Source organism: Pleuronectes platessa, chromosome 17, assembly GCF_947347685.1.
Source record: "Pleuronectes platessa chromosome 17, fPlePla1.1, whole genome shotgun sequence".
NCBI classification, from domain to species: Eukaryota; Metazoa; Chordata; class Actinopteri; order Pleuronectiformes; family Pleuronectidae; genus Pleuronectes; species Pleuronectes platessa.
Window position 1 is genome coordinate 11721121 of NC_070642.1, and position 17680 is coordinate 11738800.

Genomic DNA, 17680 nt, shown 5'->3' on the forward strand with positions numbered 1-17680 from the left:
TACAACAATGGGGGAGATATTAAAGCCTTGAAGTGAGCTTTGTGCTTATATGAGACCACTTTCACAGCCCGGGACAAAGCGGAGAAACTGTGAAAAACTGCATTTGTGGCTTTGTGCCTTGTAGGATGGATTTTTAATCCCGTACACACCACTTTTCTGAAAACACAGTCCCCGCCGGTCATTCACACTGATGTGGGACAGTAGGACTATGTCTGTGACCCTGAGCTGATGTGACACTTTTTGCTCCTGTTGAACTCACAGGGTCAGGATGAAAATACACACACACACACAGGGATGTTCCCATAGCCTTTCCGAATGATTAAGCAATATCTCTCACCCTCTCTGTCGCTCTAACTCACTCTCTGTTTCACTCGTGCTGGCTTCCTCTCCATTTGTTTCTGCCTTCCTCTCTCTTTCTCCTTTGATCAATTTATCTCAACTTTCCCAATTTCCTATTTTTGCCTATGTAGTGGTTTGAAACAGATGTGGCAACACATACCAAACTGCTACGTGATAAAACATTTAACGGTTATTTTAATTCGTTGAAAAAACGAATTCAAGCTACCTTCTTTTCATTTTAATTTACAGTGCTCTGACACCAAAGTGTAAGACAAACATTTAGACTGGGAAGAACCAAACCAAACCATCAAACCATTAAAAAATACAAAAGATTCACAGATCCACACATGAACCGATACGTTGATGACAATGTTGAGGAAAAACACTTGATTGTACTCTGATTCTAGCAAACCCAGGGTTAATCCAGCTACGATTAATGAGCGGATTCTCCCACCAGAACAAGCAATTAAGGCTTCTCATTAGCGGGTTCCACAGAGCTGCCACTGTTCTGCTCATCCCCGGAGTCTGAGAATAAACATGGCACTGAAGATCACAGATTAACTATACACACAGAGAGAGATAGAGACAAGCCTAACAGGAAAAATACACCAGAGTGATACGATGTACCGCAAGCTTCACCTAACCCTTTATACTACATGACAATGCACAAAGATAGGTGTAACCTGTATGGAAGTGGATTTTCTTTCTTGACTTAGAGTGCACTCACATGTGCTGCTGCTGTACTAACCTGAACCTGTAACACAATATGAAATAAAATACAAAGCCCATGTGAGGCAAATCATGTTAGTTGCTAATGAGACTGTGCAAGAAGAAGCATTAAATAAACCGCGTGGTAACTGGCTGTTCCACATTCTGTGCTGTTGTTGCATTTACTGCATTATATTGTACAGGTATTAGGATTTAGGATCCATGTTTCAACAATTTCTCACTCTGTACTTTCGTCTCTATGGTCAAACGTGATAACACTTTTGTAATGTCAACATACTTGAGTAAATACTCCCACAGAAATAGTAGAAGTGTGGCCATGTTTGACACATGCCCATGTCAATAATCCTCACAAACGGAAAACGATAAGACAAGCGAAAACTGGCGTTAATGTAGTTCGTTGGCTGGGCGGCCATCTGGATGATGGCTCCCTTATATAATTCGGTCAGATCCACAAGGCTCCAAACTCGGTCTTTTAGGGTCATAGCATAACCCATGGGATAAGCCTGATGCAGAGGGTTTATAGTCCCATACTTCATATCCAATGTCCAACCATCACGACAGAAAATAAACCACAAGCAGACGCTTTATCTCAAAGTCTCTCAAACTGTGCTCCACCATCGTTCCTACTCTCGTGTCCTTTATATCTATCTAACCTACCTTCCCTTCTCTCAAGGGAAGACAAGAAGGCCAACAGGCAGCAACAGGCTGAGCTGCACTGATTAAGGTGATGAGTACTTAGCCACACAGCCATATAATTAGAGGAAGATATAAATGCATGGCTAGGTGCCCCAATATTAGTCTGCCTGTGTCAGCCTCAGTAATGCTATGGCACACATCGAACACCTGTTGGGATAGTTATTATTAAAGTTCAAAAAGAGAAACTGCTACCAAAGTATCAGACTGCATAAAGACTGACAGTGGCACCATGCAGTGTATTGATTCAATGCATTAGAGGGAAATTAGTTAATGCAATCAATATGTTTTTACACACATCAGCACAACCTCAGCTCAAACAAGTTTGCCGATAGTTAGTTGGTCCAACTGCCTGTGAAGCACTTGAGGCCTTGGCTTCTGTCAATATATGACTTCTATGTATGTGTGTGTGTGTGTGGGAAACCCACATATGTTGAGTACTCGATGTACTGTATGTCAGCAGGCAAATAGTATGATGTGCGCACAGAAACTGGGAAGCGGACAGGGGAGGACCCCTCAAAGCTGAAACAATATTTACTGTAGAAAAAACATGCATTATATGGTAAACATCATCCTTTACATGCATGGGCAGTTAAGTGGCTTCGAGAGTTTATAAGGTTTCTGGTTAAAACTTGAAAAAGAAGTTGCTTCACACTCAAAATCTGTGATGTGGTAATAATCACATTTTATTTGCAAGTGACTTAAAAAAGGCCAAAAAGTTTCTGATCACAAACCCGAGAGAAAAGAAGAAGTTGCTTCTCCCTTCTTTCTGTTTTGTGTCTTTATAAATAGAAATCTACTTTTCTGGATGGTGGTCAGCCTGCACAGCTCATCACAGAATTTCTGAATTCTCTTAGTACGAGAAACGTCCTCAGTCTCTTAGACATATGTTGATTATGAAACTGACACCCAACACATGCTGTTTTTCCCCTTCATTCTAATGGGAGCTCTCTTTTGCCCTCGGGCCATGTTGTTGTAACCAGCACATCGCCTTGTGAAACTAAACCTTCCGAGACTCTAATCAAACAGGACTGCATTTCCCGGCCATCTATGTAAACACTCCTCCAACCACACTAAACCATAAGAAAACGAACACCACTGGTTTATACGTAGTAAAAACAACGTGCCCTGGTTCGGCTGCAGCTGCACGACGCTCTGCACGCAAACGTGAAAAGAAGTAAAATCAAACGTTGAAAGTCCCAAAACCATATAGAGAAAAAACTACTGTTTGTTTACTTAAACGAGCTAAATGAATGGCCCCGCACGAAGCGTGGACGTGCGTTCGACTCGAAACGGAACTACCGCGTTGGCGTGGTGAAGGAAAACAACCGGTGGAATTCACCTACACCAGGAAATGCAGCGTAAGGCAACACCGCGATGTTTAAAAACAAGAATACCGTTGAAAACACGCTCGTTTCAGAAAAGAGCTAGCTCGCGTTCCGTGATGCTAACCACATGAAAGCGAACCCCGAGCGAGGGAGCGGAGCTGAGGTGATCATAACCGGGATAACGTGGGAGAAGAGAGGCGCCATGAAGGCATGACCACAACCTGGGGAGTAACGGGTGCCACGGGGAACCATTGTGTTAGCGTTGCCGCTCCACGAACCCGCCCCGAGTCGGGGTGGTTGTCGGCGCAGGTTCGAGCACCTACCTACCTGAGATTTGAAAAAAAAATACTCTTCACGCAAAAAAACACACCGAAAGCGTTGGAGCAGCGGCCGATGCGCCAATCACGTGATGATAAATGGGTTTAAAAGGAAGCGTGCGTTACCTGTAGCGAGGTCCGAAGATGCGTGTGGGGGGAACTTTTCCAGAAAAAACGTGGCCTCTCTCTCGGTTCTCCTCCAGAAAAACACACACTCCCTCAGTCACTCTCCAGAAAAAAAGCTCCAGTCCTCAATCTGAGCAGCGCAGAGAGCAGACGTGTCCATCATCCCCCAACGCCCGCCCCATACAGTGCAAAACATCACTTCGCCGCCTCTCATTGGCTCAGAGGGATTACTGTATTAAGGTGGTGGGATGTGATTGGTTGTCCGCGCTGTCCACTGGCGTCTGAGGGACGTTCGACGCGGATGTAGAAGCGGTTGTGTTGCGAGGCAGCGCCCTCTACAGATTGAACCTAGCCACTGCAGTGTGTTGATGGTTTTTTGTATTTGCTCAGATTGTGTTTCCTCTTCTTCTGTTGTAAACTTAAGCGCCTTTTGAGGGCCTGAATAAATTCCGTAACTCAGCAAATTAAACGGGAAGCTGGCGATGTTAATTGTAATATAAGTTTTGCTAGGTTTTTGCTATTTACAGGTATTCTTGACGGTGGCCGAGAGGTCTCAACGCACTGCAAATTAAGAAAACACGTGCAAATAGAAGACACACGTGCAAGTTAAGAAAAGAGCTTCATCAATTTGAGGACACGTGCGTTTCAAAACCTCTCAGCACATGCATATATGGAAATGTACTGCAAAAAGTCAGAACACGTACAAATGTAGAAATGCGTTGCAAAAAGTCACAATACATGCAAATATAGAAATGTGATGCAAAAAGTCACAATAAATGCAGTTATAGAAACATGCTGCAAATTGTGAAAATGACATAGGACATTTTTTCTAGGGTACCCAGAAAAGTGATGAACCTGGCTGTAGTTCAATGCTTTGCAAAGTTCCATCACCACTGAAGAGTAGCAGACTTCATATCTTCACAAATTGATGAAGATGTTTTGTCATTTTAACTTCAAACTTGGTTCGCGCAATCAAAAGACATTGAAGTTCATCTGAGTTTTGTGAGACATTTTTGCTTAGAAATAGTAACAAGTTGTCATGCTTTAATCGCACAAAGACGCATCAGAACTGTTTTTCATTTCTTTCTTTTGGCTTTTGTTTTCCATTTTGCAAACTTTTGTAATCATATTTTCTCAGCCTAGTCATTTCAAACATGCAAGCTTTGGACAAACTGGTGATTACTACACAGTGTTGGCTCTTATTTAAATAATATAAGTATTTTAACTGCGACCACAGAGTTTGAGATACACTGCAGTACTGTCATGTTAATATTAAAGGCTTCTGATGAAGCCAAATTCATTAACTGCTCTGTAGCATTAAAGAATTTTTCCTTTCTCAGCACTGATCAGATTGACAGCCGCTTGTCATGACTGATTTTAATTTGAGTGCACCTGTAAGAGAGTCCTGCCACATATAATGACATGTATATGGACTATTTATCTGGTCAAAGTGTTTGTATGTAAGTGACCAAATTACAGCTAATGCTTAACATCGATGTTAAGAATTCTTAATGATACTGGACTCATTAAGTGATTATTTGATAATGTTAATTACCTCTTCCACACACACACAAAGAACACTCTGGTCATTGATTTACATTAGACACGGCTACTGTGCACACACAAAAACAGACACCCTCCCATCTTTGTATACACACCCGCACCCAGATTAGAGAAGCTCAACTAATTGGCTTATAGTGTAAGACAGCATGGAGATTGTACATCTACGAAAGAGGAGTAAACAACCATAAACTAACAATGCCTGTGTTGTCATTGAATAAAACAACTGTAGTTAGCAGGAGAAGTTTTAACAAGTGAAATACTGATATTAAAACCTTTTGTGACGTAAACAGACCACAGAAGGGAATATATTTACGATGGTAACGAATCAGTTATCATATTTTGCACCCTGATGTGGATCCACAGCCACGAATCAAGTAGACATGAAGTGTGTTTGAGTGAACTCACCACAAGCAGAGGGTCCAGTAGAGAAGCAGGTCACAGTGGCCCAGCGGAGCGTTCACACACAAACACAAAGAGGGGCACAAGCACAGGAAATCAGACATTGCTTTGAACCCTTGTTTTTTTTTTCACATCGCATCCATCAACATATTCATTTCATCGTACAGCGGCGAATCCGATGAAAATCAAGGTTAAGAGATGAGGGACTATAACAATATGCCATGCAAAGACATAACATACATAATACTGCTTTTTACTACTGTTATGATCCCGACATTGTGATGAGAATGACGGTTGGAGAATAAAATCCAATGGATTTTAATTGGTGACTGTGTTCATCCAATTTGCTCATCTGTGAAAGTGACACAGCTAATTCCTGTTCACCCCTGACTCCTGCACTCCTGGGCATCCACAGCAGCACAAACAACACAGTGGCGCACAGCTGATCGCCCTCCATGGCGTGACAGAGGCTAGCATTAATCTAATTCCATCTATTCTATCTACGGGTTCGCAGAATGACCCGCACAAGAAGTTTAATCACACAAATGAAACAGAGCTAAGAGAATTAAAGTCACCTCCCTCCCACCTTTTGGCCTCGTCAGTCCTTAAATTGAATTGCAACCCTCTGAAGAGGATGTAGCCAGAACAGATTGACCTTTGTCAGCCTCCGTTTGGACCGTAGTAAACATCCTCGGAGGACAATCTGTTCTCCATTTACAAACGGTCAGATCTGCTCTTGCACCTGCATGTAACTAACTGTAGAGTAAAGCGATTATCTCTTTGACAGTTTGAATGCTACAACACAAACATACAGTTACAGCTTCACACTTTTCTAGATCTCTAATAACAAATAAAAGAAGACAGAAAAATGTACCTGATTATAAAAGGTCCCATGTTGTGGAAATACACTGAGGTCAACACACGTCTTGACTCTACACCTAATCAGGCTGATCTGCTGTCTCTCGCTCCCTCTCCTCGCTCGCTCTATTCTGCTATGTCTATCCACTTCTGTGACTCCTGCTCTGTATTGCACTATACTGTGTAATACTAAGCCAATATATATATATAAGATAACCCTGACTGCCTGCAGGCCCAAAGTGTGGAGCTGACCAACCCTGGCTACCAGGTTAACACCAACAGAACTGGCTCTCAGAAACAAGTGTCCTGTACAGCCGGGAAGCTACAGAGGGCTAGCTGTCCGGTCTCCTCCATGCAGGCATGAGATCAAGCCAGTACAGATTCTGCGGAGGATTAGCAGCGAGTCCTCCTGAGGGGAATTACCCTGACACAGCCATCTGGCATGGCCAAACATTGTCCAGAACAACTATCGTCCTGCAGAAGCTCTGAGCTCTGTTCTGAGGAACAGTAAGCAGAACTCAGTCACCACTTGACCCTGAAAACCTGCGTCCTGGTGTAAATGCAGTTAATTATGACCCAAGCAGCGGGTACCTCTTATCTGTGGTCAGCAATGGAAGAGGTTGCAAATGCTAGAATGCTATTTCTAATGCCAATAAACCTCTTAAGATTAAGTTGTATTTAAAACAATCGTATGCACAAACCCATTGTTTGTGCCACTATTCAACCATATATTTAGAAATAGATCTGAACAGTTGCCCTCAGTATACAGGCTGTAAACACATAAACACATGCATAAATGTGCACACCCAGTCAGAAGGTATGCACAGGCTTTTGCACTAAGAACAATATAATGCACATCATACACATCAAGCTGCATCTTACCCGATGACAAGTTGATAATGTGGAACAAGCTGCCTCAGAGGACAAAGTATTCTCCTGCATGTCCCTCTTCACGTGTCAAACAAACACAAAGATATTGGACAAATACACATCTCCCATAGCTCACATTTTAGTTTTTTTTAAATGTCAGCCAGCTGCTCCCTCTCTGCCCAAGGCGTCTTTTTGTGTTGTTGTAACTCTAAACTGCAGCATCAGGTGTCAGGTGAGGAACGGAGGAAGAGAGAGGTGGAGGCAGGACCTCTCACACATAAACAACCTGATGGACAGATCGATAAGAAACAGGTTGATGATTGTCATGGGTGGCATAATTACCTTCTCACTAATAAGAGGATGCTTGTGCACGAGTGTCCAGGGTTTTAGCCGTATGTGTGTGCGTGTGTGTGTGTGTGTGTGTGTGTGTGTGTGTGTGCGTGTGTGTGTGTGTGTGTGTGTGTGTTTATATTTGTCTTCAATTAAGAAAGCTCAAACAGGGTAATACACTTTTGTTTGTTTTGTGTGAGTGCGAAATATTTATTACTTCACACTCAGGCAAACCCATAAATTATGAACACAGACTGCTCTGTGTTGTTGTATTGACTCTATAAATGGAAAGTATCACATGATCTCATGCAGAATAATTGGGGAAGAGGTCCTTGTCTCTTGCATAAATTCTCCTCAGGAAACATTAAATCTGAACCATAAAAAAAGCAGAAATCAACACAATTCAACACTTTCTTTCATATTTAGCCATCGTTCCATTGAAGAGCCTGAATTAAAATGGTAAACTCAAGTAAAACAACATGTGTTACAAATATCCGCATAGGTTAGAAAAACCCATAATGCACTGCAAAACAATTCAAGTCAAATCATGCAAAATATTTCTTTGGAGAATTATTTTTTTTATAATATTTTCATATTATATATCATTTATAAATCTTACTACACACGTCATATAGTGTGTTTAGGCACATAGTAAGATTTTTAATTCATTTTTTTCCCATTTATTATTTTAACAGTTTGTTTTTCTTTTACAAGTCGAGAACTCATTATTCCTAACCCCCGAGAACATTAGCTGCCAATATTTGATGCTTAATACTTAGTTACCACTAGATGGCAGCATCCGCTCTTTGCATCACCAGAGTCACATTTGAATCTATGACAGAAGAGGGAAAAGCTGAACTTCAGCTTCCTTTCAGTTTGGCCATGTGTTTAAAAATTTTTTATAATCTTGAAAACATTGTGATATATGTGATGAAGAAGAGGAAGATTATTTTAATTTCCCCAAAAATTAGTTTTAAACAAGTTTATTTGTGAGACGAGCTCCATTCGACTCTGGTTGGGATCTTCTTTACATTCTTTCACACTAGACACAAAGTTCCCCAATCATGTTGAAGCCTTCCCGGAAAAAATGTGAGGAATTTTGTGTTTTTCATACCAGCTGAGCAGAGAGGAAAGTTCATAGCTCACGCCCAGTTTAGTACAATAACTGATTATGAAACGAGTGTAAGACATCCTCAGAACATATCAAGAAATGTCTCCGTTACAAAATAAAATCTTAAAAATGTTTGTGTACAATTGCTTTACAGCTGATTTGAAAAACTATCCCAACATCACACTACTTCATTACTGTGGCAAAATTATCCTTACTAAATTATATGAATGTAATAACTCAAACCAACATAGAATATGACAAGAAACAAGTAGGCTATACATCCCTGGTATAGTGTTCAATGTGCAGGATTTCACACATCAATGAAAAAATTATCGTTGATATTATTTTCCATTTCTGTCACTTGAATCTTACACATGGAACCTTTAAAATAACGGTTAAAATGTATTCCGATCTTTAAAATGTCTTTTGTTCTAACTTTATTTAGTCTATTTTCAGTTTCACTATGACTGCTTTGGTTATACTGGGCAGATGTAGGCAGATGCAACACCAGTTCCTCAACATGTGGATATAATTACTGATCAGCAGATTAATGACACTGTCCAGTTCTGTTTATTTCACTTGGGAGATATTTCGCAGTTGCGGTTTCCGTCGTTTTTTTATTCCAAATCATCTCAGAGGTCGAGGGCAGATTTTTCCCAGCAGCCACCTGCCGTCCAGACTCTGCCCCCGCACATAACAGACAAACTTGACATGAGTGTTTCCTGTCTCAAGTGGAAACACTGGAGAGAAGCTTATGCTCCGGTATCCATGGTAACCAGCTGATCCTTTGCTGTGATGTCCACACTCAGAGCATTCACCATCTCAGAATGAATATTACTCATCAAGTTCCTCAAACTGCTCCTTTTTCATTACAGTTTTTTTCGATTGCATAAACACTCAAATCAAAAGCATAACACAATTATCAAACCTGGCACTCAAGGTGCAAAACATGGGCCCAGATCTGCACCACTATAGGCACAATGTCAGCTTCACACTTTTTGCAAAACAATACACACAGTGATCTGCAAAACACTAAACACACTTGTATACATTAGACACAGAAGTATATCAAGATGTCACTTCCTTGCAATTCCTAAGCACTGCCTGTCAAATGACCACCCCTATGGGCCAATTGGTTAAACACAGCCATCAGGTGTGCAAACACATGATTGCTTAATTGTAGACACACCAATCAGGTTTAAGCACTTTAAAAATGCATCAGCATTTGTTTTCAAATGTTGAAAACAAATGCTGTTTTCAACCAAAATGGAGCTTGTGCTCAAAAAAGAAGAAGAGTGAGGGTGAGAGGGGGAATCCACGGAGGAGGAGAAGGCTGCGGCTGCGGCATTAGTAATGATGTTGTGTGTGATGTTGCATACTGCACACATAACTTTCATAATGTAAATGTACTGTATTCCAGACCTATGCTGAACTACACAATCTTGTCTTTCACTGTATTTCTGAGAGTTTTACAGATGAATGAGGAAATCCCTCATGAATTAATATTCATAGATGAGGCAGGGTTCATAGGACAAAATCAAAAAGGAGAGGCAGAAATATCATTGGCCACGTGGGCTATAATCCATGTCCCAGGGCAACATGGGGGTAACATCACCCTTTGCGCTACCACTACACAGAATGGGGTCCTCCTCCGTCACGCCAACATGGGCCCTTACAACACACCTCACATTCTCAAATGTTTGGACCGATGACACAACATCGTCACAGCAGTAAACCACAGGCACCAGATGCAATACATTGTCATCTGGGACAATGAGTCATTCCAACGCTCTGCTCTGGTCCAGAACTGGTTTCAACACCATCCACAGTTTACAGTACCATACCTTCCACCATACTCTCCGTCTCTAAACCCAATCAAAGAGTTTTTCTCGGCATGGCGGTGGAGGGTTTACGATCTCCAGCCCCAGGTTCAGGTACCCCTCATTGAAACTCTACTGGATACAGAAATTTCTGTTGTCTGATATTTGTCGAGCTTACAGTGTTATGCACACTCCTGTAGTAGCATGACAACTGGGACATGTTTTGTTGTGATTCTCCACGTTGACATGTTGACTCACATGTTGATTCAATCTTCATGGGACTGCAGCATTGGTCTTGTGTAGTGTTTGGTGAATTTATTGTATATTTGCACTTTCTCAGAGTACTTCACTTATAGTACTCTAATCACTGAGAACTGGAATTGCTAAAAGTGTTTAAGGTTAGCAACAGCTGTGTGCAACTGGCTAAAGCAGAATTAAGTCATATGAGGCATGTGTGTTTCATATGGTAAAAAAATATGGTTTTGATAAATAAGTGTATAGCTTTTACAAGAGTGTTTAGTTTTGCAAAGGATCTGAGGTGTTCCTCCACCTGTAGTCAACATCTCCACCCCCAAACTCCTTCTCATCTGGGCTGTTTCTCCTCTGGCTTTCTGGAGTCCTAGTGTCCTTTGAGTTAAACCCTGGAAGACCTGATGGTTGCCCCCATCTTATATCAGTAGTGGTTTGAATTGCAGTCACTCGCATTCAGCTGCATTAAAGCTATTGAATAATATGTAATAAATCTGTTTTAAGATAGTATTGAAGCTCCCTCTTGATTTTCCAGCCAATTACATTTCTGTTGAACAAATATCACTGTTCAACAGAGGAGCATAACAATCTCATCTCATGTCATCTTATCAGAATCAGAATCTGGTTTATTGCCAAGTAGGTTTACAGTACTTGGAATTTGCTGTGGGGAGTTTAGCAATCTAAATATAGAAAATATTAAAAAAAAGATAGGAAACTAAAATAGAAAGACAAATAAAATGTAAAATACTATGGGCAAATCAAATATATACTATCGGGGTGGGTTTGTGCAAATGTAAAGTTATTGTTTTTTGTAAAGTGTCAAGTGTCAAAGTCACAGGTAGGCTACAGGGACATCAGGGCATTGGAACATATTTCATCTTATCTCATTTTATCTTATCTGATCTCAACTTATCTCATCTCATCTTATCTCATCTTATCTCACAAATACATTCAAATTCTTCTGATTTCAGTAATAGAAAAAACAGAACACGTAAACAGACCGATTGCATAATCAAATATATATATATATAAAGGCTATCACAGATGAGTTAATGGACAGTAATGTACACTATCATTTCACAATTTATATTGACATTGTTAGTCCTGTAAATCAGGCTTGTGCACGCGCTTGTGCGTATGTGTGAGGGCTTCCCCGCACGTGCATGTGTGAGCACGAGAGAGAGAGCGAGAGAGAGAGAGAGAGAGAGAGAGAGAGAGACTGTCCTGTCGCTTCCGGCTTCACGCGCAGACCAACTCTTTACTACGAGCTGAAAGGAGCTCGAGCGGCGCGTGTCAACAGAAAACTCCGGTAAAAACAAAACAAAAAACAACTTTATTTCTCCAGAGAACACAGTGGGACCCGAGTGTGACAGGACCTCTCGGCTCGGCTCGGCTCGGCTCCGACCCCCTCCGAAGTTCACCCCAGAGAAAGAGAGTTAGAGAGAGAGAAGAGAAGAGAAGAGAAGAGAAGAGAAGAGAAGAGAAGAGAAGAGAAGAGAAGAGAAGAGAAGAGAAGAGAAGAGAAGAGAAGAGACGAGTTGCTGGAGAGGGAGAGAGACATTTTGTGGAGTAGGAGGAGAAGAAGAAGTCAGAAGAACCGACAGCAGCGTCGAAACAAGTTTATCTTTCTGTTGATAATGGGAGAAAAGGGCCGAGTGAGAAGGAGAGAGTGAGATGCTGTCGGTGAACTAGTGGCTCTCGCACAGACAGAAAGAGAAGAGGGGCCCGCGGGTTATTTTGGTTTCTGCCTCCAACATCACTCACACCAGGAAAGAGAAGAAGAAGGAGAAGAAGAAGGAGAAGAAGCTCTGCAGGGGGACGAGGCTCAGGTAAGAAACCCCAGCTCCTCCGGGTCCTTGTATTTCTTGATGAAGTTCAGTGAAGTGTATGAAACTTTCTCAGCACGCGCCTGCGGTGCACATGCAGAGGCAGCAGCAGTGCGAGTTGCCAGGAGGTGTTTGATAGACCTGCTCTTTGTCTTGTACTATGTGTGGAAACCTGAGCCATAAGAGGAGTTTATCATTTCCAACACCTCATCTTATCTCGGTGAGCTCTCAGCTCGGGAGGGAACTGAACTCCAATATTTACTTTCAAATAACTGAAGCTCAGGTTTTTCCAGATTTTCTGCAAATTCTCCCCTCGGCCGAGCCAAGGTTTATGGCAGTTTGCTTCTAAAACACAGAAAACAGGAGGAGACACAAACACAAGGAGTTTGATAGAATCAACAAATTGTTTATTTTGTTTCCAACTTGCAGCCAAAACAGGAGCAGCTGCAGCGACCCATTTGCATTGTTAGGACTAGGTAATTAGATCACATTGTTTTGAAGGCCCCAAGAAATAATAATTTGCATTAAGAAACATTCTGCTGGTGGTTTTTCTTGATTAGAGCCGGGCGTACAGCCACTAATGTTATTGAGATTCAAATAAATTATATAAAAAATATCATCACATATATGTATAAATATAAAAGACTTCATCACAATAATTATTTTGATTGTTTATCGCCCAGCCCTATTTTCCATTACTCATAATTAAGTTGTGTCAGTCTATAAAATGTCCTTCACATTCTTTACAGACGTCATGAGATGTCTGCTTGTTTTGTCCGTCCTATCTCAAACATTCACTTAAAGTGCACATAAGGGGAAAAACAGCACATCATCATAGGAAGAAGGAACATTCAATTTTTTTCCGTTAATTAACTTAAAAATTACTTGGAAATAATAATCAAAACAGTGGCAGATAACTTTTCTGTCAATAATCGATAAATTAATTGAAATTGACCATGTTACTGCAGCCCTATATAATAATCCTTCTTTGTCGTTTTCTCCATTTTTGTAACCCCTGAGCTTTAACTTTTATTTTGATTTAGGCCATCTAATTAGAATGAGCGACATGGAAATCCTCTGTTGAAGTGGCTGTAATTTTTTTATGCAATATTTATAAACAATGTGATCATAGTCAAGTTTCCAGAGCTTCCTGTGATATGGTTTTATTACCAGACAGATCTGTTGAACTTTATTTCTAATAAACTATGCTAACAATGATGCAATAATCACATAAAACAATGACTTAACGTAATGTAATACTCCCAGCGAGAGAAATTCACATCATGTAATATTAATCAAATCTCTTTAGATGTACAAGTAACAATCTTCAACGTCTTCCAAACGTTTTAGTCATGTGAGTTGTTTTTTATTCCGTGTACTGTACGTAGGTTTGTTGCCCACTTGTGTAGGCAAGTGGACAGTTTGAATAATCACACAGTCCCACTCAATCTGACCTTAGGCTGCACTGAAACACACAACATTTTGAGCTAGTTAGAATATCTGCAGTTATTCCAGTGATTGTTTATATTTTGCCCCGTTTTTATCACAGTTTCCTCTTTTGTTCTGCTAAGGAGAGTATTTTCTTTTTGGTTTGTGATAATGACACATCAGCACAGTCATGGTCAGAGTGATGGTTCGTTTCCCTGCATCATGGCTGTTGTTGTTACGGGTTTATATATGTAATGTCTGAATAATAATGTTAGGATGTCATCAAGTTATCTTAATGGAAACTACTATTATGTTAAAGGGAGGTGGATACACACATATACATTTGGTTGCAGCTTTTCTAATGCCTTTCTCTTTTCCTCTATGTCCAAGAAATATACTGCACCCGTTTCAAAGCTGCAGCAGTGAAATTAACATTCTCTGTTGTATTTGGCCCTATTGTTTTAAGCCCTAATGAAGATTGACTTTAAAGCTAAGCCCAGTGTTTAAACACTTTAGAGAAATATCTCAGTTTAAACCCTTTTATAAATGTGTTATTCTGTGCAACTTTGATGATTTCTCTGTGAGAAAATAGTTCTTCAGTGCACAGAGAGAGAAAAAAAGGTCTTTGTGATGTAGTTCAACAGTTTTCTGGTGGCTGGTGCTGTTCTACTGCAACAACTGAGCCATTTCACAGAAAGTAAATCCACTACTTCTGCATGAAAGACTCAGAATAGACAACTGAACCAAAATAGCCTGTATACACCTCTCTTTCCTCTCTCTCGCTCTTTATTCCTCCACCCAGCTCTCTCAGTTCTCTCCTGCACTCCCTCTCCCTCTTTTTGTCCCTGTTTTTCCCTCTCTCTCTCTCTCTCTCTCTCTCTCTCTCTCTCTCTCTCTCTCTCTCTCTCTCTCAGATCACCATCAATCCTCTTGTGGCCTCTGCTTGTTTCTTTTTCTTTGAATCTTTTTGGTTGTTTACGTCTTATAAGCGTGGAGAAGTGATTATGCAGTGTGAAAGAAGCAGCACTTTTGAGCCACGAGAGAGACGGAACCATTCAGACGGTTTCCTGCCTCTGTCTCTCTGCGTCAGTCCCCCAACAAGGAAATCCCATGTTTACCCCCGAAGTTCTTGGCCCAATGTCTTAAGTGCAGTCAGAACACGTCCCAGGACCGTTTGCTAGAAGCTCAGCACATGACAAGGCAACTGGTAGGTTTGAACAAACTGGAGGTCTGAGCTGGAAAACAACTTCAAAACCTCTTGCTCCAGTTTAGTGATCACATTGTGGTAAATACATACATGACATCTCTACTATGTTTGATAGTGAATCAACTGACTCAGATGCAACACATTTCAACGTCTGTTTACTGAAATACTTAACAGTAGGCTGAAAACACGAGAACGTTCTCAGTGTTTACCCGAATGATGAGAGGATGACTGTCCATTGAAATTTCCTATTATAAAAACTGCACAAAGCTAATTAGCATCTTTCTCATGCTTTTTACCTCCAACAAGGATGTTATGAGTGATATTCAAGTTACACGTTAAATGAAACATATTGTCCGGCAAGTAAAGTTTATTTGTTCAGCACATTTTATACGACAAGGGAATTAAAAATTTGGAAAGATATAAATGTCATCAAGACAAATCGTAAGGTCAACATAAGGCGATACAAAAAGAAGCATTAAAAAAATAAATAAAAAAGAGTTACACAGAGATTTAAAAGAGGATACATATAATATAAGCAATAAGAGAGTTAAATTAAGAGTAAAGTGTAAGAAATGGAAAGAATTGGACTCTTAATGCTTTGAATGAATATGCGAACTCTTTATTGGAATATGAGTTTCTAAGCGCTGTCAATCTCCGAGTATCACACACCAGCTTTTAGCTCCTCTTCCATAGCACAGTGAATTCTATTTTCATAACTTATAATTCTACAACCCTTTGCTCTTGCTCATAAACAAATAGAAAATTAACCTAATCACTAAACGCACTAAAATGAGGATCAACAGTTGCATGCAGTTGCATTATTACTGGAGCCTGAATGTGACATTTTGATTTACAGTAATGTTGGAGTAACGTTTTGATTCAGGGGTCAAAATGACGAGTTTTGGTTCCTGAATGTGACTGACAAAAACACTATGCCTACGGCTTCACGGAAAACTAAGAAGCAAATTGTTCCACCCTAATAAAGCAGCTACCAATGTTCTACCAAAGTACAAGCACCTCTCCTTAAGCACAACAAAGAACTTGAATCTAAGTACAAAGGTTGAGGAGAATCTGTAGCATTTCTTCTTCTTCTGCTGCAACTTGTTTTACATGTTTGTCTCACAGCGTCTTGGCCTCATTATCTTGCTCTCTTGCATCTGCCTCCCTCATTCACATTCTCCAAGGAAGAACGTTACCTTAAAAGAGTTCGTTCAAGCTGAACCTCGACCACTGTCTTGCTGGGTCTTTTAGAATAAAGACATGTTAGGGATGTGTTGAAGGGAGAGAAAAAACGTGTATCCAGTGAAATGTTGGATAGGAAGGAAGATGACTACAGCTGAGAAGGCTCTAATAAAACAGCTGTATCATTCAAGTAAGCATTGTAAAAAATCTCTGCTTTTATGGAGCATTGACAGAGAAGACGAGAAAATGTTTCTAGCGAAGCATTACCTCACCATTACCTTATTCACCCTTCTCCTCCTCTCCACCTCACTGGCTTGCTCTTTTGTTTTTTTCTCGGTATGAACAATGATATCTTTTATTTTGGGATAACAGCAGGACAAAGTGAATAATCTCCTTTTTCCATGATGGACTTCCAGTGTCTGTTCCAAGTGTCTTGAAACTCACTCTACCAACTTTCCAGCTCATTTGCCTCACTGTCTTTAAATACTCCGACAGGCACATTATTGTATAACAAACTTTCCTGCCCTCTTTTTCATTTTCCAGTGGTGGGCACAGATTTTCTGGCCGTGTGGAGCTCCAGCTGCTGACTGAATGCAGAGGAAAAACTGAAAGCTGATCTCCAGACCTCCCTGCCGCGTTAGGGGAGATTGTTAGATGTGTACCCAACACTCTAAGCCCCTGGCCTGGCCGTGGGGATGGCAGCTTCTGCCCTGAACCTGAACGTCCTAGGAGTCATGAACAGGTCAGTTGTTGTTTTTAGAGCTTTAGTTGATGAAATGCTTTAAATATGTTTGCCTCTTATGGTCGGACTGGGCTTTATTTTTAATACACTTCAGAGGGATTAACAAAGCTTTTTTGATGATTTACATTACAGTCAGACATTTTCACTTGTAAGGATGCATAAAAGTGTCGTCTTTTATCTGCAATCCAAGCTTTGAGTCTAGTTTATCATAATCAGATAACATATGGCCCATGTGATTAATTCCCAGTCCTATCGCTTAGACATGGCCTCTTTTAATAGGACATTAACATTGTAACATTTTATATATAACTTACTGCCATTTTATATCTATAGGTTTATTATTTGTGCATTTTGTCCTCTCCTCTTTGCAGCAGTAATCAGTTTCACACCCCGTCAGGCTCCTCCAGCACCACCGCCCGAACTAGAACCAGCCCCGTCGCCCGGCCGGTGCTGCCGGTTCCAGATCGAAGCACCTTCTGCCAGCTACTGGGTGGAGGTCTCTACAGCCCCACCAGCCCCGGGGTAACTTAATCACCTTCTCCTTAACTAACACACATTTAACC

At 40.8% G+C, this 17680-nt stretch overlaps 2 protein-coding genes across 7 annotated transcripts in view; one reads left to right on the forward strand and one right to left on the reverse strand.

Annotated features, from left to right (window-relative positions):
• The window catches only part of epb41l2 (erythrocyte membrane protein band 4.1 like 2), a 46657-nt gene extending 42955 nt beyond the window's left edge, over positions 1-3702 (reverse strand). For all 5 annotated transcript variants that reach the window (XM_053445911.1, XM_053445909.1, XM_053445910.1 and 2 more), the window contains exon 1: positions 3533-3702. The gene's annotated coding sequence lies outside the window, so the exon portion shown is untranslated. The remainder of the gene's footprint in view (positions 1-3532) is intronic.
• An 8257-nt stretch (positions 3703-11959) lies between these two features.
• The window catches only part of itpkb (inositol-trisphosphate 3-kinase B), a 28085-nt gene continuing 22364 nt past the window's right edge, over positions 11960-17680 (forward strand). The window contains exons 1-3 of one of the 2 annotated variants that reach the window (XM_053444848.1): positions 11960-12561; positions 16919-17117; positions 17492-17639. In XM_053444848.1, coding sequence (XP_053300823.1) covers positions 17071-17117; positions 17492-17639 — 195 coding nt within the window. In that variant the 5' untranslated portion in view covers positions 11960-12561; positions 16919-17070. Of the gene's footprint in view, positions 12562-16918; positions 17118-17488; positions 17640-17680 lie in introns of both variants that reach the window. The other variant, XM_053444847.1, reaches the window with a different exon arrangement.